Source organism: Panthera pardus, unplaced genomic scaffold (assembly GCF_024362965.1).
Source record: "Panthera pardus isolate Hobbes unplaced genomic scaffold, ASM2436296v1 HiC_scaffold_21, whole genome shotgun sequence".
Classification (NCBI taxonomy): domain Eukaryota; kingdom Metazoa; phylum Chordata; class Mammalia; order Carnivora; family Felidae; genus Panthera; species Panthera pardus.
Genome location: NW_026526777.1, coordinates 1,787,599 through 1,809,362, shown reverse-complemented (window position 1 = coordinate 1,809,362; position 21,764 = coordinate 1,787,599). Strand labels below are relative to the sequence as shown.

General features: G+C 55.8%; 1 protein-coding gene across 9 annotated transcripts in view; it reads left to right on the top strand.

The window, feature by feature from the left end:
• Positions 1 to 5,843: 5,843 nt before the first annotated feature.
• Positions 5,844 to 21,764, top strand: part of ARHGEF2 (Rho/Rac guanine nucleotide exchange factor 2) — a 39,933-nt gene continuing 24,012 nt past the window's right edge. For 2 of the 9 annotated variants that reach the window (XM_053908778.1, XM_053908775.1), the window contains exon 1: positions 20,216 to 20,591. In XM_053908778.1, coding sequence (XP_053764753.1) covers positions 20,529 to 20,591 — 63 coding nt within the window. In that variant the 5' untranslated portion in view covers positions 20,216 to 20,528. Of the gene's footprint in view, positions 5,998 to 7,213; positions 7,332 to 14,535; positions 14,654 to 15,254; positions 15,295 to 16,071; positions 16,196 to 16,356; positions 16,538 to 20,141; positions 20,193 to 20,214; positions 20,592 to 21,764 lie in introns of those variants that run through there. The other 7 variants (XM_019431433.2, XM_053908774.1, XM_019431436.2 and 4 more) reach the window with 7 other exon arrangements.

Sequence of the window (21,764 nt, the reverse complement as noted above, 5' to 3'; positions counted from 1 at the left end):
GTCCCTGAGACTTGATGGGTTAATTCCCCGGGACGCTTTGAGTGGCCAAAGTCTTCTCAGGTGTGTCCCTCTGAACCTCAGACCCTCTCCTGCCCCGCCCGCTGGCAGGCGCCCTGAACCCCTGAATGGAGGCCAACAAGCAGCCGGGCAGGAGGCGGAAGAGGGCTGCTGGGCGCTGTCCCGTGGACGCTGGAGCCAGACCAGCCCCTGGCGGGATGAGCTTCCCCGGGGCCCAGTGGGAAGGAAGAGGGAGCTGCCCCTAGCTTCAGTCCGCAAACCAGTGAAACAAAAAAAGTCGGCACACGCGGGAGCCTAGCACAATTCCTGACTGATTTGTGAGCCCGGCCTAGCGAAGAGGAGGGGGCGACTTAGGGTGGGGGTTGGAGATGGACGCCTGACCACTGTCTTAAGTAGAAGGAGGTGTGGTGGTTACATTAGAAGCCGGGGGGGGGGGGGGGGGGGAAGCCTGGCTGGCTTTGGACTTCCGGAATGAAGCGCGAACAGTAAAATCGATAATGCTGCCCTGTGACTCCTGTAGGCTGGTGGGTGCCTCTCAGAAGTCAACCTGGAAGCTGATGTGGGCACATAGGTGGCTTTCGTCCGTGCAGGCCCCTGGCCCACTAAGGGGTGGCCGCGTCCTGTCATTGTATGTGTGCGTAGAGCCTTCTGGGTCCTCTTCTCCGTGCCTGGCACCCGGTGGCTGCTAAAGCGATGTCTGCTGAACGAATGAAAACCCTCTGTGTGTACCCTTGGCTTTTCTCTGGATCGTGACCCTCCTCCCCGGCAGTCGACGGGAAAGTCAGGGGAGGACAGTGAGTTTCAGGACACGGGTGTTCAGCACGGGGCGAAGTCTCGCGTGCCTCACACTGAGGAACCAAGCAGCCACAGAAGAGTCGGAGTGTGGGGGGGGGGGGGGGCGGGGCACGGCCGGCTGGAGGCGGGGTGTGACGAGGGCCTTCTTGATCCCAGGCTAACAGAAGCCCCACTCTAGCCCTATCTGCAGGACAACCGTTGGATTAATGGTTTACTCTCTAGTGGAGAAGAAGCGGGCAGATTAAATTTTGAACCAGCAAAGGGTTTTCCGTGACCCTGTCCCCGCAGGGCTGGGAGGAGCCCCCAGACAGTGACATCTGGCTCTCCCTTCCTTCCCATTCTTTATCGTCTGGTTCTTTTAGGATCTTCCTCGCGAATGCCCCCCTTCGGGAGAGTTTGGACCCCAGAGCCAGGCCCAGGAAGCGCCCCCGGGCTGTGACGGGGCCCGCCAGCATCGCGTAGGGTCGCTATCCCTGGTGGGGTGGTTACCCTCAGCGGGTCCTCCCCCTGTGCTTGCCTTAGCACATTAGCAGGGCCCCGCCTGCCCCCACCCCTCACGCAGATCTCTAAGAGCACAGCCGGAGGGACGAGTAGAAAGGGCGAATGCGACTTCTCTGGGACTCCCATCTAACTGCTCCCTTTCTTTGGCTGGGTTGGTGAAGGGACAGACCTGGGGGTGGTGAATGGCAGTATCGCCTGATTTCTCTCAAAGCCGGCCACTCGCTCTCTTTGGGAGCTTGTTTTCCAGGGGAGAGGAGAACTGGTCTCTGCAGTGTGCTGGGTCTGCTACGAAAACTCAGCTCGGCCTTCCTACAGCCCTGTGACCTTGAGCAAGTGACCTCACCTCTCTGTGCTGCCTGTTTCTTCATGTGTAAAATGGGGATAATGCGTTTCTAGAGATGGCTGTGAGGATCCCACTACATGACGTAGGCCCTTGGGGCGCCTGCGTGGCTCGGTTGTCTGAGGGTCCGACTCTCGATTTTGGCTCAGGTCATTATCTCACAGGTCGTGGAATCAAGCCGTGCATCAGGCTCTGCGCTCTCATCGCGGGATTCTCTCTCCGTCTGTCTCTCTGCCCCTGCCCTGTGCTCTCTCAAAATAAATAAAAACTTTTAAAAAAAGATAGCGTAGGCACTCATTATGGGCTAACTCTTCCCCTGTGGGCTCCAGATGCTGCTTATGAAATTGGCATGTTGGGATCTCAGCACCCCGACCCCAGGCTGGTTGTGAACGCCTGCCTGGTAATGCACTGAGACTTAACATCTCTCTTTGGTCTCTTTTTCATCCTTCCTCAGATTTTGAGACCCGGTTGCTCTAAATCAGGAATCTGCAAACTTTTTCTGCAAAGACCCAGATAATAAATATTTTAGGCTCTGTGGGCCATATGGTCTCTGTCGCAGTTACAACTTTGCTGACGTAATGCAGAAACAGCCACAGACCATGTGTAAGTGAACAGGCATGGCCGGGTTCCAAAATAACCTTTATTTATGAACACTGAAATTTGAATTTCATATGATTTTTCTGTGTCACAAAGTAGTGTTCTTTTTTTTATGTTTTTTTGAAAAATTTATTTTTGAGGGAGGGAGGGAGAGAGACAGAGACAGAGCACAAGCAGGGGAGAGGCAGGGAGAGAGGGAGACCCAGAATCCAAAGCAGGTTGCAGGCTCTGAGCGGTCAGCACAGAGCCCGACGCAGGGCTTGAACCCACGGACCATGAGATCATGACCTGAGCCGAAGTCGTGCGCTCAACTGACTGAACCACCCAGGCGCCCCAGTAGTGTTCTTCTTTTGATTCCCGCCCCCCAACCATTTATAAACGATAGCAGGACAGATTTGGGCCGCCTTAAACGACCAGTGCCCCCCTCTTCTCTTCAGGACGACGGGTTCGGGCCCTTCGTGCTTTGCTATGTTGCTGTCGTCCCCACTGGAGCTTGTTCGCAGCCACGAGTGCCATCGCAGTTGTGTTCTTCCTGCTGTCCTTTTCCTGAGAGAGAGGCGTGGGGCAGCCGCCACACAATGTCTATTTCTGCTCTTGTCCCGGGCCTTCCTGTCCCCAGCTCTCCGATCCTGCAGGCCTGGCCTCCACTCTGCCTCTAAATTAAAACAGCAGTTGTTAAGTACCTCGGCCGTGCCGAGCACAGTGTTGGGCACGTGATGTACGACGTTGTCACCCTGTCTCTCAGCAGCCCTGAAAGGGAGGGCTGCAAGGTCCCCACTGCACAGATGGCTCTGAAGCTCAGAACCGGGGAGCCAGCTCCCAGGGTCATGCGGCCAGAGGGCTGGAGCTCGCAGGTAGGACCGGCTTCAGGGCCAGCGTCGCACCCGGAGGAAACCGTGGTCTCAGACTTTTGAATAGCAGGTGTCCCTCTGTCCCGGACAAGTAGTGCTCCCGCCTCGGTACCCAGGCGTGCCTAGCGCATCACCGATGACCAGCGCAGGGGCAGGAGACGCCGATGGTGTGTGTTGGTGGGAAAACCATGCGGTCCAGATAAAATGACTCCTTAGAGCCCCTTTCTGCTTTCCTCCCGTGCGTTCAGCTCGGGCCTCTGACCCCAGACCTGTTTCAGAATCTCCGATCTCTGCTCAGCGGAAGCACTGATGTGACATGATTGAATCTCATTTGGGGGCTAAATAAACCCATTGTGTGAGAGCCAGCCCTGACCCCTGCCCTGCGCCGTTTCCTGAGCTCAGGAGGCTGGGGGAGACAGGGGGGCCCCGACGGGAGCTGGCGGAGGAGAAGCCAGGGGGTGGACACGACCGTGGGGCCAGCCTGTACGTCAGGATGGCGGGCGGTCGAGTCTGGGAGGAGCTGAGGAAGCCTCCTCTCTTCCAAGGACATAATAGAAATTAGCGGCCCTGAAGCACGGAGGGGTGGGGTTAGGAAACAGGAAAAGTGGAGACAGATGGATGAAGCCATGAGGGGAGAAGGAGCCCCATGGGCGGGGTCTGCACAGAGGGCGGAGGCCGGGATGGACGACAGAGGTGCTAGGAAAGGGTAGGCGTCCCAGAAGAGGCCAGGTGCTAGTTGGTCTGAGCTGGAGACAGAAGGGTGAGGTTTGGGGATCAGAGATGTCTGTCTACCAGGCCAGGGCAGCAAGTACTGTCTCCGGCAGGTGGCGCCCCCGGGGATGGAGAAGAGGGAGAGGCTCCCGTTCACGCATCTCACCCAGCCCCACGGGCCCAGCCGCACGGGCCCAGCTGGGGCAGGAAGCTAGAAGCTGGAGGCGGGTAACTCCACAATGCCGGCCTCTTTGGTGAGGTCTCTGGCCTGTCTTGTTAGCGAGCACCCCGGGCGCCCCGACTCCTTCTCTTCCTCCCACCCGGCTCACAATGCCCCCTCCCTGCCCCTGAAGCCCAGCTTGGGAGACCACTGGTTGGCAGGCAGCTTGGACTGAGTCGCGCTCCCTGTGGGGCTGCCCCTCCCACTTCTAGGCAGCGCAGAGGAGGGCACGGGGCGCAGGGCCGCGCTTGAGAGAGAGAGAGGGCCTGTCCTGGCTTCCGGGTGTGATGAGCAGGGATCAGTCTCCAGGCCTCTCCTTTTCTGTCCTCGGAGCCACTGGCGGGGCCGCAGGGTGCCCTCTGCGTTGGCCCCGCGCTCACCCCTTCCTTCCCTGCGGGGACAGGCCTCAGGCAGCGGGCCTGGGTGGAGCAGGGGCTGTGGACGGGGTGCGGTGACAGAGGAACAGTAGCTTGAAGGAACAACTTTCCAACAACCTGGACTTTTGGTGTGTGCACGGGAGAGTGAGATAACCTGGGGAGGAGGGGGAGGACTCTGGCTCATGGCTTCCTGGTCCTCCCGGGTCCTCTCAACACATCGTGGCTGGGGGTGGCCCCGGAGAAGGGGAGCCTCGGAGACTCGTGCGGAGGCAGGGCCTGCAGTGAAGGGAAGGTCGCAGCCCGTCCTGGTACTTCCTCCCGGGCTGGGGCTCAGCTCTGGAGCTCGACGGTGTTCCTAACCCCAAGACATGTGGGGCAGGAACGATGCTCACATAGGGGGGGCGAAGGGGTTTCCACGCCACGCGGCTGGTGTGGGTGCCTCTCCCTCTGTCACTGGGGAGACGTCATAGGGCTCTGTGACTTCCCATTGACCGGCCTTGGAAGGACAAAGCAGAATACTTTCTTTTTTTAATGTTTATTTATTTGAGAGAGACAGACAGACAGACAGAGTGTGAGCAGGGGAGGGGCAGAGAGAGAGGGAGACACAGAGTCCAAAACAGGCTCCAGGCTCTGAGCTGTCAGCACAGGGCCCGATGTGGGGCTCAAACTCACGAACCACGAGATCATGACCCAAGCTGAAGTCTGACACTCAGGCCCCCCAGGCGCCCCCAGAATACTTTCTTATGAACTTTCCTCCCTGCTGCTCTACCTGCCTAGACTCCTCCCTCCCCAACTTGGCCAGACCCTAACTCCTCACCCCTGCAGACCCCCTCAAGGCCCACCCACTTCCTCTCTTCACCGAGCTTTCCAAGCAGCTACAAAGCGTTTCGCTGCGTCTTCTCCATGGCGTTCGGCACTCTGGCCACTGAGTCGTTTGTGATCTGGGCTTCTGTCTGTGCACACACACGCACACACGCTGTGAGTCCCTCGAAGGACAGGTATCTGTTTCTCTCTGCTTGGCTGGGTTTTCTGCCATACTGGTGCTCGGGAAATGGTGTAATCACAAGTGAGCGAGGGTGTCCTATCCCCCAGAGAGAGGACCAGATGACAGTCAGAAGGCCCGGGTCCCGGATGTGGTCCTGCAGTCATTCCTGGTCGTCCCAAGCCGGCCGCTCCGCACTTCCGCGCCCCCGTGAAGGGAGGGGGGCCCGGCTGACTGTGATGCCCTCCCAGCTCCGAGGTTCCAGGATTCTAGAACTCTGCTCACCCTGCTGTCTTCTTGACGCAGACCGGCCTGCGCGTGCCTCCCATGAGCGGAGACTTCCCGAAGGAGTTCCTCGCAGGTGGAGACCTGGTGCCGCGAGGCCACAGTCGCCGCTGCCTGTCTGTGGACGAGTCCAGAGCCCAGCTGGAGGAGGAGGAGGAGGAGGAGGAGGAGGAGCAGGAGCAGGAGGGGAAAAAGAAGGAGGGAGATGGCTTCCACGCTGTGCCCCTCCGAAGGTCGGGGGCTTTCCGTGCCCACAGCCACCACCCCTTCAAAAGACATAGTTGGGGGCCAGACAGGGACCTCCAGGACCCACTGAGCAGGTAACCCCCAGGGGACCTCCTGCCCCTCCTTCCCTCAAGTCCTAGCTAGACCTAGGAGAGAGTAGTTGGGGAGGATGACGGGGGCCCAGGACACCTGCGTCCGGGGCATTCCCTGGAGAGTCCGAACCCAGCCTCCCTCAGGCCTTTGGGGAGGAGGGACCCTGCCTTTCTTCCTAGTGGTCCCGGCTCCTCCCCAGCTAGTCTCAGGGGCTGGGGGGAGGCGGGAGGGGGAGGCACAGAGCAGGGACCCGTACTGCCAACACCTCCTGCTTTGGGTTTCACGCAAGGATGTCAGAGCTGGAAGGGACTTGGGGATCCTGTGGCCCAGGTTCCTCGGGAAGTGTTCTGGGGGGTGGGCAATGCCCACCTGCTGGCTCCGGGCTGATGCGGACCCAGGTATTTGGACATCACAGCACCGCCCTGCGGGGGAGGTGGGGGGGGGCAGGTAGCCGCTCCTGCTCAGAAGTCTGTGCTTGTGGGAAGTCGGGGACCTGTCTCTCCCCGTCCCCTGGAAAGTCCCCAAGGACAGGAGGTCAAAAGAGAAGGCCCAGGGGTCAGGCTGGAGAGCTCATCGTGGTCATCAGGCTGGAGTGGTCATCGTGGGAGCCTGCCAGCCACGGAAGGGCACTGCTCTGGCAGCGGTCCCCACGGACAGGTTCCCTCGGCTCGGTGAGCGGGCCCATCTCTAGCTCCTGGGCACAGCTGGCTGAGCTGGCTGAAAGGAGAGGACGCTGTGCTGCGTCCCTGGCCCGGCTTGGGTGGCAACTCCGGTGGGAAGCCCTGCCCGCGGGGCTCCTGCCACCTTCCCAAGAGCACCCAGTTGGAGGCAGAGACGCCCTGGGCGCCCCTCGCGTGGTGCCGGCTTCACCTCAGAGTCTCCGAGGGGTCGCCTCTCACCATCAGGCACTAGCTCTGCCCCTTGGCAGCCCTGGGCTGAGGAGGGGCAGAGCTTGGCCTCGGGAACCAGGCAAGGGGTGAGCTTGCCACTCGCCCTTGGCCTCTCCCGAGCGCTGGCTTCCTTCCGGGGGACAGGACCGCCCAGTGGCCGGCAGGGGCCGCCCTTGTCCGCTGCTCTGCCAAAGCACGGCTCCCGAAGGCGGGTCGTTTGGGTCTGGGCTGCAGGTGTGCCTACAGGAAGGACTGGGGCCGGGTTCCTCCCTGGTGCCCGTCACTGGCCACCAGCCACAGAGGGCAGTGGTGGCTACGTGTGTTTCAGGAGCAAACTGCAGACATCGGGATGCACGTGCCCTCAGGAGCCCCCCTTACTGCGGAGCCGAGAGGAGCTGGATGCCTTCCTGGAATGGCAGCACCAAGGTGGCCGGCCCTCCCGCGTGGTATGGACAAGAGTCCCCCCGGAGGCCAGCTCCTCCCTCCCGCTGTGCTGCCCCACTCTGTGCCTCTTCTGTCCTGCCAGCTGCTGGGTCTGTCCGCCCAGGCGTCACTCTGACTCCGTCTGACCGAGGCTGTGTCTGTGGGCTGTACGCCCTCAGTTTGCCTCTGTGTCTGTGTGCCCTGTCCCCCACGCTCGGTGTCCTGCCTCTTTCTCTAAGACTCTCTGTCTCCCCTTTCTGTGTCTGAGCTCTGCGTTGATGTGGGCATCTCTGTTCCTCTCATCAAAAGGCCCCTGTTCCCCTAACTATGATAACTGCTTCTTTCTGTGGACCCCACATTTCTCAGTTTGGGAGCCGAACTTATAATTTGTGGGAAGAAACGAAGACAGCGGTTCTCTCACAAGATAATCATAGAATTATGGAACGAGAAAGTGTATAGAGTGTGCCCGGCCTTCTGGCTTAAGGGAGCATTGTGGGGGGTCTCCAGCCAGGACCTAGGGACCTGGAGGGTACACAGGGGCTTTAGAGGTACCCCTGGGTCTGCTACGTCGCACTGGGCAACTGATCCTCTAACTGGCCGGGGCCACCGACACCGGCCTCCTCGGCCCAGCCTGCGGTTTGGAAGAGAGGTTGAGGGAAGCCGGCTGCTGTGGCCTGCAGGCAGCAGCCAGGCTGGGCCCATCTCATCCCGCCAGCCCCTCCCACCAGCATCCCTGCTGCCCCCTCCCCCCGCCCCCCACCATCCCAGCACGGTGATGCCACAGGAAGACCGGGACTGGGGAATCAGACCGACTCCCAGATCCTTCATTTACTGGCCGAGCGAGCGATTTATTTCATCTCTCTGAAAATCAGGATAATAAAAACTATGTTTCTAATGTTTATTTATTTTGAGAGGCGAGGGGAGGGAAAGAAAGAATCTTAAGCAGACTCTGCACTGTCAGTGTGGAGCCCGAAGCGGGGCTCGAACTCACAGACCATGAGATCATGACCTGAGTAGGAATCAAGAGTCAGACGCTTAACCAACCGGGCCACCAGGTGCCCCTAAAACCTGTCTTTTAAAGTTGTGATTATTTCGGGGGAAAAATGCTGTTAAGGTGCCCAGGACTGTGCTGGCACACTGGCTGAGCACTGGAGACCACGGTTTCTTTCCCTTCCTCTCCCTCCCTGCCCCTGCTTCTCTCCTGCTCCTGCCCCTTCCCGTGAGGCGTTCCCTCCCCCCTTTCTCTGCTGTGTTTTCTCCTTCCTTCCTTCCTGCTCTGCTTCCTCTCTCTCCTCATCTTTAAGCACTCTCCTAAATCTCTCCCTGTCTACACGTTGGCCTGTTTCTCCCTCCAGAACAAGTGAGTATAAACTCCACCAAGGTCCACAGCCAAAAAAGGCCTGAGACTCATCAGGCCGGCCCTCAGGGTGTAGACCGATGGCGTGTGAGCCCAGTCCAGCTCCGGAACTTACTCTATTTGGCCATCACAGAGCCAACAGTTTAAGATCCGGATTTTTTTTTTTTTTTTAATGCACTCCATGCTCAGTGTGGTACTTGAACTTGCAACCCTGAGATCAAGGGCTGTATCTCCACTAAGTGAGCCAGCCAGGCGCCCCCCCTCCGCCTTGGCCTTTTAAATATGATGTGTGAAATTGAATGCCCAATAAATCAGCTACCCATCTCACGACCTAGCTTATTACACCACCAAAGCCCAGGGTGTCTTCACCACCGTGTAGTTCTCTCCTCTCCTATTACTCCCTTGCCTGCCCCACCCCCAGAGATAATCACTGTCTTGACTTTTGTCACTCATTTACATTTTTACAGTTTTAATACAAATATATACATTACCTAGATAATATGTCTTTTGTGACTGAGTTTAAAAACAATGATGTCATATTGTACACAGTTGCCTATAACTTGCACGTTCATGCAACATTCTGTTTCTAATTTTTACGTATGTGCTGCGGATGGTTAGAGCTCTGCCATCCCATTCTTCTGTTGATGAACGTTCAGATCATGTCCATTCTTTGCTACCATGAAGAGTGTCGCTATGAACATCCTTTTATCTCTCTTCGGTGCACATTTGTAAGAGCTTCTCCAGGGTATAGACCTTGGAGTGGAGTTGTTAGGTCACAGAGTGCCTGTCCATTCTTACGAGGTCCTAGCAGACCGTTACCACCTCCATCAGCAGTAAAGGAGAGTTCCTGTTGAACCAAATCACTTCCAACATTCGGAGTCATCAGACTTCTCAATTTTGCCAGTCTAGTGGTTACAAATCTCATTGAGGTATTCATTTGAATTATCTTTATTACAAATGCGATTGAGCATCTTTTCATATGTATGCAGGACTGTTGTCTTTCCTCTTCTGTGAAATTCCTCTTCCTGTCTTTTGCCCAAATTCCTCCCCTGTCTTTTGTCTATCCTTTGTGGTGATATGTGTTACAATGAACTTTTCACAAAATGGAGAAAAGTGGTTTGTCTTTTCCTTCTCCCATGGTGACTTTACATAAACAGAATTTCTTAATTTTTATTTTTTATTTATTCATTTTTTAAAGACTGTATTTTTTTTTTTTTTAATTTTTTTTTCAACGTTTTTAATTTATTTTTGGGACAGAGAGAGACAGAGCATGAACGGGGGAGGGGCAGAGAGAGAGGGAGACACAGAATCGGAAACAGGCTCCAGGCTCCGAGCCATCAGCCCAGAGCCCGACGCGGGGCTCGAACTCACGGACCGCGAGATCGTGACCTGGCTGAAGTCGGACGCTTAACCGACTGCGCCACCCAGGCGCCCCAAGACTGTATTTTTAAGTAATCTCCATACGCAACATGGGGCTCGAACTTACAGGCCTGAGATCAAGAGTCACACATTCCACAGAAAGAGACAGCCAGGCACTCCTGAATTTCTTGTGTTTGCTTTTTAAATTTTTTAAAAAGTTTATTTATTTATTTTGAAAGAGAGAGAGGCAGAGAGGGGCAGAGAGAGAGAGAGAGAGAGAGAGAGAGAGAGAATCCCAAGCAGGCTCCACACTGTCAGAGTAGAGCCCAATGCAGGGCTCAAACTCATGAACTGTGGGATCATGACCTGAGCTGAAATCAAGAGTCAGACACTTAATCAACTGAACCATCCAGGTGCCCCTGCCCCAAATTTCTTAATTAAAAAAAAAAAATTATTGAAGCATAACATGTATGCAAAACATGCATTAAAACATGTTTAATGGGTGCCTGGGTGGCTCACTTGGTTAAGCTTCTGACTACAGCTCAGGTCATGATCTCACGGTTCATGAGTTGGAACCCCACATCAGGCTTTCCACTCTCAGAGTAGAACCCATTTCGGATCCTCTGTCTCCCTCTCTCTCTCTGACCTTCCCTTGCTCATGCTCTTTCTCTCTCTCTCTCTCTCTCTCTCAAAAATAAATGAACATTTAAAAAAGTGTTTAAGATTTTAATTGGAGTTGCAATGAATCTAGAGAGTAGGAAAAGTTGACATCTGTACAAAATTGCTTCTTCCTATCCATGAAAATAGTACACCTCTGCAATATCATTTTTTTCTGTGTAGATCTTGTGGATATAGGTTTATTCTTAGGTATATTATACTTCTTTTTTCAAGTTTCAAATTTTAGTCATTCTGGTGGGTCTCTTAGAGGTATCTCATTCTTTAAAAATATTTTTTAATGTTTTATTTATTTTTGAGAGAGAGAGAAAGAGTGTGAGCAGGGGAGGGGCAAAAAGAGAGGGAGACACAGAATCCAAAGCTCCAGGCTCCAAGCTGTCAGCACAGAGTCTGATGTGGGGCTCAAATTCATGAACAGTGAGATCATGCTGAGCTGAAATCAAGAGTTGCATGATTAACTGACTAAGCCACCCAGGCACCCCTCCTATTCCTTTTTAAAAAATGTTTGTTTATTTGTTTGTTTGTATATTTATTTATTTATTTATTTTAATGTTTATTTTTTTTGAGAGAGAGACAGAACATGAGGAGGGGAGGGGCAGAGAGAGAGGGAGACGCAGAATCCAAAGAAGTCTCCAGGCTCCAAGCTGTCAATGCAGAGCCCCATGTGGGGCTCGAACCCATGAACTGTGAGATCATGACTTGAACTGAAGTTGGACGCTTAACCAACTGAGCCACCCAGGTACCCCACAATTTGTACCCATTTAAAATCGACTTCAGTTTGCTAATATTTTGTTTGGGATTTTTGTACTTATGTTGATAAGAGAGATTGGCCCCAAATCTTCCTTTGTCAGACTGCCTGTGTGCAGTTTAAGAATTAAGGTTATATTTGCATTAGAGAAAGAGTTGGAGGGTTTTCATTTCTATTCTTTGGAAGATTGCATAAGATTTCAGTGACCTATTCCTTGAGACACCCGTCCCTTGCCTATAAAACTGTTTGGCTCAGTGTGTTTTGCTTAGAGAAAGATTGACTACCAGTTCCATTTCTTTAATAGGACTATTCAGACTTTCTATTTCTTCTAGATTCAGTTTTGGTGAGTTATATGGATACAGATATAGATACAAACACACACATTTTTTTAAAAGGAATTCTCCCGTCTTGCTTGCATTTTCCAAATTGCTGCCAGCGAGTCGTGGGCAGTCTTCTGCCTTTCCAGTCACCACACTGCCATCGCTAGGTCCACCTCCTGTTCTCCCTCAATTCATGCCTGCCCTCTGTCCATCACTCTTCTGCAGCCTTGTCTGTTTTATTTACCTGTTCCTAAAAACAACTCTTGGCTTTTATTGATCCTATTTTATGTTTAGTGCTCCAGTGATTTCTGATTTTTATTTTTATTTTTTAATTAATTAGTTATTTATTTACTTTAATGTTCTTATTTATTTTTGAGAGAGAGAAACAGAGGACTAGCAAGGAAGAGGCACAGAGAGAGGGAAACACAGAATCCCAAGCAGGCTCCAGGCTCTGAGCTGTCAACACAGAGCCCGACATGGGGCTCAAACCCACCAACCGTGAGATCGTGACCTGAGCTGAAGTCAGACGCTTAACCAACTGAACCACCCAGGTGCCCCTTAATTTTTAAATTTTTAAACTAATCTGTCCATCCCGCCTGAGGCTCAAACTTACCACCCCAAGATCCTGAGTCACATGCTCTACTGACTAGGTCAGCCAGGGGCCCTGATGTCTGTTTTATCTTTATCATATCTTTCCTGTTTTCTTTGAGTTTGTTCTGTTGTTCCTTTTCCAATTTTAAAGTGGGCATAGTTTGGGGCGCCTGGGTGGCTCGGTCGGTTAAGCGTCTGACTTCAGCTCAGGTCACGATCTCGCGGTCCGTGGGTTCGAGCCCCGCGTTGGGCTCTGGGCCGATGGCTCAGAGCCTGGAGCCTGCTTCCGATTCTGTGTCTCCCTCTCTCTCTGCCCCTCCCCCGTTCATGCTCTGTCTCTCTCTGTCTCAAAAATAAATAAACGTTAAAAAAATTTTTTTTTTAAAAAGTGGGCATAGTTCATTTATTTTACAACTTTTTTTCAAATAAGGCTATAAATTATCCTTGAAATACCACCTTGGCCATCTCCCACAAGTTTTGTGCTGTAGTTCTATAGTATTTTCATTAAATATAGCATGTCATAAACTATCTTTAAATTTCCATTATGATTTCTTTCTTGTCTGTCCAGTAAGTCTATTTAGAAGAGTGTTTTAAATTTTGTAAATCTATAGAGACTTTTTAAAACTGAAAACATTTTTGAGACAGAACAAATATATAGCAAAAATAAAAAATAAAAAATAAAACTTACCTGTAGAATGTAATGAACCATTAGGAAGCAAATAGCCACGTAACCACCCAGCTTACACAAGAAACACTAGAGTGTCACTAAAACCTACATGGTCCTTGTGTCCCTCTGCATCCATAGCCCTCTTTTTCCCGTCAGAGATGACCACTTTCTTGACTCTTTTTTTTTAAGATTTTATGTTTAAGTAATCTCTGCACCCAGCGTGGGGCTCGAACTCATGACCTCAAGATCAACAGTCCCACACTCCACCAAATGAGCCAGCCAGGCACCTCACTTTACTTTTAAGCTCAATTTTCCTAATAGATTTACCCCCTTTATATGCAAGTCTAAACAATATTAACTAGTTTTGCTTATTTTAAACTTTATGAGTATAACCATACAGCATATACATTTTGTGTTCTTGATTCTTTCACTCAATATTATGTTTGTGAGATTCATCCATATTGTAGGGTGGGCTGTGGTTGGTTCATTTTCATTTTTTTTTAAATTTTATTTATTAAAAAATTTTTTTTAACATTCATTTATTTTTGAGAGACAGAGAGAGGCAGAGCATGAGCAGGGGAGGGGGAGAGAGAGAGAGAGACACAGAATCTGAAGCAGGCTCCAGGCTCTGAGCTCTTTGTTAGCACAGAGCCCAACGTGGGGCTCGAACTCAGGAACTGCGAGACCATGACCTGAGCCGAAGCCGGACGCTCAACTGACTGTGCCACCCAGGCGCCCCCATTTTCACTTTTGGTTAGTATTTTGATATGTGAATACATCTCAGATCCCTCATCCGATCCACTGGAAGGGGATTTCTGGCTTGTTTCCTATGATCTCTATGATACAGATTATTTGAAATGTGTTAAAACTTGACTTCTGGGGCGCCTGGGTGGCTCAGCCAGTTAAGTGTCCGACTTTGGCTCAGGTCGTGATCTCAGGGTTCATGGGTTCGGGCCCCGCGTCAGGCTCTGTGCTGACAACTCAGAGCCTGGAGCCTGTTTCGGATTTTGGGTCTCCCTCTCTCTCTGCCCCTCCCCCACACACGCTCTGTTTCTTTCTCTCTCAAAAATAAATAAACATTAAAAAAATAAAAACTAATTTGCCTTCTGGCCTGATATGTGGCCAGTTTTTGAAGTGCTTCGTGTAGGCTTGAGAAAAATATTTATTTCCTAATGGTTGGGTGTGTGGTTCATGAATGTTCCTACTCCCTTTTGTCTTAAATCCAGACTGTCTCTGTTGTCTCATTTCATTTTGTTTGTTTGTTTTTATTACCTGCCTGAGCTCCGTAGTTTGAGTCTGTCATCTCTGGAAACCCTTCAGTGTAAATTTTTTCTAAGATGTTTCCTGCTTTGGGCTCGAATTGCAGCAGAGTGCTGAACGCCAAACAGTGGGATTAACTTCCCAAGGATTTCAGGTGGAACGTGGCAGGTGTGGAGGACGGGGACGAAGAGCACAGGGAGCAGGAGGGGTGAGGCCTGACTTCGAGTGAGGGTTCTTGATGTGATTCTAGGGTCAGAGCTGCTGTCATCCACCCGTTGGCCCTTTGGACCGCTCGGCCACTGGCACGCTTTCCAAGTCTGCGTCCATGAGTGGCATCAGTTGCCTCTTGGGCTGTTCCGACCTGGCTGGTGAGTGGAGGTGGGAGGCAAGGCAGTGGTGGCCCCTTCCCCTGTCTATCTCACCACCGTCCCTCACCGCCCACCGCCAGCTGTTTAGAGTCTGGGTGTCCTGGGTTCTGCTTAACCACACACCCTTGGAAACACCAACATGCCTCTATTCAAACGAGAGGTCTGAATTCAGAACTCTCCTTCCAATGAAGGAAGACATAGGACAGAGTGCGGCTCTCCAGTCCCCCTCCCCTGCCCCCCCCTCCCCGTCACAGGAGATGAAGGACAGTTTCCTGCCAGGTACCTTGTCCTCAAGATGAGGCACTGGAGGCTCAGTGCGAGACCTCTGCTGTCTCCCTTCGGTTCTGCAGAGACGGAGCTGAGACTCAGGCGCCCACCCCCTGCTCTACAGGGTGCCGTGCTCTGCTCCCTGGCCTCTCAGTTCTTCAGCTCTGCGCCGCTCAGACCCCCCCCACCCCCCCACACACACACACACTCCAGTGCCAGTCACATGCACCTGCAGCATGGGAACCTGATCCAGGTGGAGGGGGTGGGGGAGGCAGCCCCGGGCGTCTTTGTCTGGCTTTAGCTGGACACTTCTCGTCTCCTTTTGTGTTGGCAGGGAATTTATGCCAGCCCTCCGCCACTGACCTCAGCCGAAGGTGAGTCTGGGAGACCCAGAGCCCTTCAGAGGCCCGGATGGAAGAGGGGCAGTGGGACTGGTCCACGGATCCTGCAGCACCAAGGGTCTCTGCTTCCTGAAACATCGCTCCCTTTGACATTTCCGATCCTAGGCCTCCAAAAGGCCCTGTCCCCGAGCTTTACAGAATTCACCCTCTCCTCATTCAGTGGCCAGGGAGGGTTACAGGGCTCCCCGTAGCCTCATGGGAGAGTGAAGCAATTAGGGAAAGGAAAGTAGTATCCAGACCCCAGGCGGTCAGATGAAGAGGAGAGAGGGAGTTGTCAAGGCCAGGAAGGGGGGTGGGCAGATCAGCTACTGGACAGTCTTAGGGAGACACGGTGACTAAGGACCCCATGCATCGGACTTGGAGGTTCAGATCATAACCAAAGGGGAGTGGCTCAACGGAGAGCTGGGCAGGGGCTGTGGAGCCCAGGGTGGGAGGGCAGGGGCTGAGGCCCAGCCCTGGAGCTGCGGGAGCCTGGGAGATTTCGGTGCCCAGAAAACTCAGCACACAAAATCGGCACCTGTTTATTTGGCCCCTGCAGCTGAAGCCTGGTTAGAGCGGCCGGGCCCTCCCAGACAGTGCGGCTGGATGAGCTAGCCAGGGCCCTTTAAGATGCCAAGCTCTGATTTGTGACCCTGAAAATCTCTAGCTGACACATCCTCCTGGCTCTGGGTTTGGGATTAGCTCATGGGATGGGGCTGATGAAATCCCAGGAAATCCACTCCTTATTGGCTTTGGGCCCAGAGGCCCTTTCCACACAGCAGAGAGGGTCATACACAGGGCTCTTGTGTTTTGAGGGGAACATGCCCCACTGGGGGGCCCTCACCCCGCATCTTTGGTCGGGAAGCAGTGCCGGCAGAGGCCGGGCCTGAGTTAGGTAGGAAGGGGGAGGGTCTGCACTTATCTGGGAGGAGCCTGGAGTTTTCCTCACACACTGAGGTGCCTGGGCAGCAGCCGTGCACATCCGGGAGGTGGGGGTGGGGCGAGGGGCTTTCTCAGTCCTTTCTCCGACCTCCTTTCTCCCCTCCGGGCATGGCGCCTTCGTCCACCATCTCTCCGGGAACATCTCGCTTTTCTTTTCCAGCTCAGCCTCCAGCCCTTCACCTCTTCTTTTTCTCTCTGCAGCTGTAGCCAACTGGAAGGGGGCTCAGGTACCTGGGCGGACTCCCCCCTGCGCCGGACCCTCAGTTTCCTCCTGGGCATGACCGGAAAGGCCAAGGTAGGAGTCAGCGGGGAAGCAGGAGGCCTGGCCCCCCTGCCCTCCTCAGTTCCCCTCCTCTGCACCCCACCTTCTGCTCTGTCCCCAGCTTCCCCGGGAGACAGACACCCAGGGCAATGGTTCAGGCTTGGAGGAAGCACGTGGTATTTCTCCCAGACTCCCTCCCTGCATGGGGGGAGGGTCACCTTTCCTGTGCGCCCCCCTGCCTCCAGCTCCGCAGCCAGCTGTGGACAGCTGGGAGAGGGGAAGGGTGGCTGAGCCCTACCTCTCTTCTGGCCTCACGTGGCTAAGAGGTGGGCAGCAGAGATCGGAGCCATTGGGGAAGAAGGATAATGATCATAATTACGGCACTACTTTTTACTTCTTCGGAGCGTCTATAAGGGTTTGCAAAGTGCCTTTCCGCTCGGAACTGTATGGGTGGGTGCAGCAGCTGCCGGAGTTGCAATTAGACCCCAGGCAGCGTGGGAACCAGGAAAGTGCGACGTTGTGGAAACGCACGCACAGCCACGCGTGTAGGGCCACGTCCAGTTCTGACCCCGGGAAGGTGAGACTATCCTCCTGGGTCCCTTATTACCGACCCCGGCGCTGCGAGACCAGGAGCTCTGGCTGCTGCTCCAATGCCTTTCCACGTTCTCCATTTCCTGGCAGAATGAGCACCCCCCTTTTCCTCCCGGGGCCTCCCCAAGTGTGCATGCACCTTCCAACCTGGGGCGGCTGCTGAGCGTGGAGAAGGACTGCAGAGAAAACCTCCATATTCACCTGGAAGAGCCCCGGGATTCTCACCCCTCGCCCCCGGGGCCGGGCCGGGCTTGCTCCCCCCGCCAGCCTTTTGGCCTTCCTCCGGGTCAGGCAGAGGAGAAACCCGCTGGTTAGCACAGGCAGAGGAGAAACCCGCTGGTTAGCACCTTCTCACCACAGGCCGGAGGGGGTGGGGGGGGGCGGGTTGAGTCAGGGGACCAGCCAGTCTGAGCAGGAGCGGGTGGAATCTTAAAGCCGGGGGTGGGGAGAGCAGTGGGGCAGTGAGGCTTCTTTTCTCCCACGGGGGACTCAGCTCTCCAGGGACCTGGGGTCTCCGGCCAGCGTCCTCAGGAGCTCTCTTAGCTCAGGGTAGGAGAGTGTGCCGGGGGAGCTGCCTTCTTTCCCCGCAGGGGGAGTCTGTGCTGCCCGGGGTGGGGGGCATCCCGATCCCCAGGGCTCTTCTGCGTTTGCCCACCCTTGGCCCAAGTTCGGTGAGAAGTAAAGTAACCAGGTGAAGGGGGGTGTGGGCAGCGTGGGACCCGGATAGGCAGCGGGAAAGAGCCCGAGCGAGTCAGCGTCTGGCCAGACTCGCCCTTCCCCACCAGGGTCTCCGGCCCAGTGCCGTTCATTCCACACTCACGAGTGCGTGTGCCTGCCTCACTAAACCCCTTCCCCTCCTCCCAGCTCGGGGACTGCGCCTGGCAGGTCAACATCAGGGGGCGGGGCTGGAGAGAGGAAGTGGCTTATTCCTTCCTATTTGACTAGAGGCATCGAGGTGGACAAAACACTTTTCCAGAGGCCATCCCATTTCATTTTCATAACACTCTGACAGAGATAAGTATTTTAATCTCCATTTGGTAGACAAGACAACGAAGGCAGCGGCTCCATTACTTGCCTGAGATCCTACAGTTACCAGGAGGCAGGGCGGTATTGCAGACCCAAAGCTTTCTTGTTGTTGCTTTGTAAAAAGATTTTCATTCTCTTTTATTTTATTAAAAAATTGTTTTTTAATGTTGAGAGCGACAGAAGAGACAGAGTGTGAGTGGGGGAGGGGCAGAGAGAGAGGGAGACACAGAATCCAAAGCAGGCTCCAGGCTCTGAGCTGTCGGCACAGAGCCTGACACGGGGCCGGAACCCACGAACTGTGAGGTCGTGACCTGAGCCGAAGTTGGATGCTTAACCGACTGAGCCACCCCTGACGATTCTTATTTTAAGCCAAATGTGGGGCTTGAACTCACGATCCCGAGGTCAAGAGTTTCGGGCTCTGGTGGTGGCTACTTTTAGGTTCTGGCAGAAATTCGGGTTGCCTTTTGTTATGGGGCATCTAAAAAATAATTTCTGAAAATAACGGGAAGTATCAGTGGATAGGAGTGGGGCGGGGATAGCGAGATGACGACGCAAGGGTTTGGTTTTGGAAGTGTTCCCGGGATGCATAAGATGAAAATTAAGTCAGGCAGCAGGCTTAGCTCTCTAAAAGCCCAGCTGTTCCTCAAGGTAGACGGGTTTCCTCTACCCACTCCCAAACCCCCTTCCTGGCCACTCATCTCCTAAGCGGAAGAGGTGGGCATTGAGCGAGGGCCAGGCTGGGACACAGAGCTCACTGAAGATGGGGGTGGAGGCAGAAAAGGGTTGGAGCCTGAGGTCTGCTTCCTTCACAGAGTCTGAGGCCCGCCTGAGAGTTCCCTCAAACCCTGCGATTCAGGTCCTGGCCTCATGGCTCCACCCACTGGGTGCCCACACTACAATGTGGCCCTTTAAGATTCCATCCTTAGCTTGTGGCACTCTCCCACCCTAGGCCTGGGAGAAAAGGTCGGGTCCTGGCCCACCCCTGGTCTCTGAGCCCCCAGTGGGTGGATCCACCAGGCCAAGATTCTGGCTTCTGGTTGTCTGTTCCGTTTTTAAATTTAGTACATTCCTCAGCCCTGCCTGCTCACTGCGGGGAGGTCAAGTCTGGGGTTCTGGGCCAGGATCTCTGGTTTGGGGGAGTTCCTAGGGCCTTCCCATAAGGTCTTCCCCGCAGGTGCAAGCCTGGGGGAACCAGCCTGCCTCCTGGCCCTGGGAAAGTCCTTTTTGCTTTCTAATTTCCATCCGGCCTGAAACGGGCTTATCCCCTCTCCTGTTTTCTGGTCTTTGCGGTACATGGATTCTTAAACAGTGGAATGGGTGAGGAAGGAGGTGATGAAAGAGTTGTTAGGAGGGAGGCTAGGGGAGCAGTGTGGAGGTGGTGCTGGGGGTGAGGAGCCCAACGGGCTCAGCCAGTGGTGAGGCAGCGAAGCCCAAAATAGTGGCAGAGGCTAAAATTGGCACCTAAGGGGAGTGTTGAGCTGGGCTGGAAATACTGGCTGGAGCTGCCTCTGAGCCGGGCCGGGAGCTGCGGCATCTGGGTTGGGCCTCCTCTCCCTCCTTCCCCTACACTTTTTGGGACCAGAGTCAGGCAGGACCGTGCAGACCCAGGATGCTCTGCCCCAAGGCTCTGCAGAGAAATGCGAGAGCCTGAGAGGCAGAAATGAACTGCAGTGTGAAGGATTATAGTTAGATTGGGGGAGGAAGTTTGCAGCAGCAGGAAACTCGGCAAAGGTGGAGGGTGGCTCAGGCTGCGGCAGAGGGCCCCGAAACAATGCCCCACTGCACGCCGCCGCTTGTGGGGAGACCGGCCAGGCCCTGAGTGCCCCCCGGAGCGGGGGCGGGCCGGTGTCCAGTCTTTCGGCTCCGGCCTAACAGCCAACGGAGGGAAGCGGGGTTAGACACCAGGAAGGACTTCCCCGGCCTCCCGAGAGGGGGCGGAGCCCGCGCTCGGGCCGGGGGCGGGCCGGGGGCGGGGCTCGGCCGGGGGCGGGGCCGGGGGCGGCCGCCGCTCGGGGCGGGGCGGGGGGCTCGCGGGAGAGTCCTCGGGCGCGCACCCTCGCCTCCACGCCCGGTAAAGACCGGCCTCTCGCTTCCCCTCGCTTCCCCCGCCCTCCCCCTGCCCTGCCCCCAGCGGCGCGCGGGGCCTGGCGGCGCGGGCGGCGGGGCTCCCTGCAGAGCGCGCGGGGCGGGGGGCCGCGGGGCTCCCGGGTAGAGGTCGGCGCGGGCAGGGCGCGGGCAGGGCGCGCAGGGCCGGCGGGGCGAGCGGCGGCCAGCGCCCCGGGCCCGGCCCGGCGGCCCCCGCCCCCGGCCCGCGGGGAGGCTCGCGTTTGAGGAACTGCGCGGGGCCGCGCGCGCGAGCCGCCTTCCTGTCCCGGGACCGCCCGCCGCCGCCGCCGCCGCCCCGACCATGTCTCGGATCGAGTCGCTCACGCGCGCGCGGACCGAGCGGAGCCGGGAGCTGGCGAGCAAGGTGGGCTCTGGGGGCGCGGGGCGGCGGGGCCGGGAGGGAGCGCCGGGCCCCCGGGGGGCGTCCCGCGCCGCCCCCCACCCCCACCCCCTCCCGGCCCGGCCGCCCGGAAGAAAGTTGCTCCGGGAAGGGACCGCGCGGGAGGAGGGAGGTGCGCGTGTCGGCGGGGCTCCCCTCGGCCCGGGGGCCCCTGCGCCCCGCGGTCGCCGGCGTGCTCATCCCCCTTTGTCCCCGCCATCCGGCGCAGGGGCCTGGAGGGGTGGTTTCCCGGTTCCTCCCGCCCGCACCGCCGCCGCCGCCCCCCACCCCCCAGACAAAAGTCAGCCCCTCCTCCCCCCGCAGATGGACTTTCCAGCTGTGATTCACTTCTCCCCTCTGGTAGGCGGGTGGCTGGGGTCGGGACGGCGTACTTCCCCCTAGGAGCCATCACCCTCAGGCGCCGGGAGCAGAGGTCTTTGTGTAGTTGGGATCCTTTCCTCCGTCCTCCGGGGCCCTGGGCACACCTGTTTCTGGAACACAGGGCCTCGGGTCGCCGTCCCTGTGTGACCCGCCAGCTTCCAAGCCCCCTGTTCTCCCTGCGTGAAACCCCGAGGGTGACCCGCTGGCCGGCTCTGTGCCCCTGTCGCCCCTCCTCCCTCCTCTCCCTAGCCCTTCCTTCACTCTTCATCCTGGGACCCATTCACCTTCCATTTCCAGAGTCTGGGGTATAATTATCCTTGGCCCTCCTCCTTCCCAAGTATCCTTTATCCCTGTCTTTGTAGCCAGGCCCACTCTTCAAGGCCATGACCTCTGCACACCCCAGACCCCGGGAAATGAGGTGTCCGTTAGAGCTGGCAGCCGGTGGCATGCAGACAGCGCCTCCCAGCAGCCAGGTCGCCCGCACTGTACCCATTATCAGGAGGGCCAGGACCCCACCAATAGCTGGTTTAATCTCTGGCTTCCCTCTGCCGCCAGTGCCCTGCCCCCAGTGCCCTTCCCTCTGCCCCAGTGCCCATCATCCCCACGGTGCTTGCAGCAAGGGGGCAGTGCCCTCTGGGAGCCCTGGAAAATGGTGGAAAGCCCTCCCACACTCCTCCTAACTCCTAGCCTGGCTACCTGTCTCCAGGCTAAGTTGGGAGAGGTTCCATCCTGGAACTTTCCCTTCGGGGGCCGGGATGAGATTCTGCCAACAGGAAG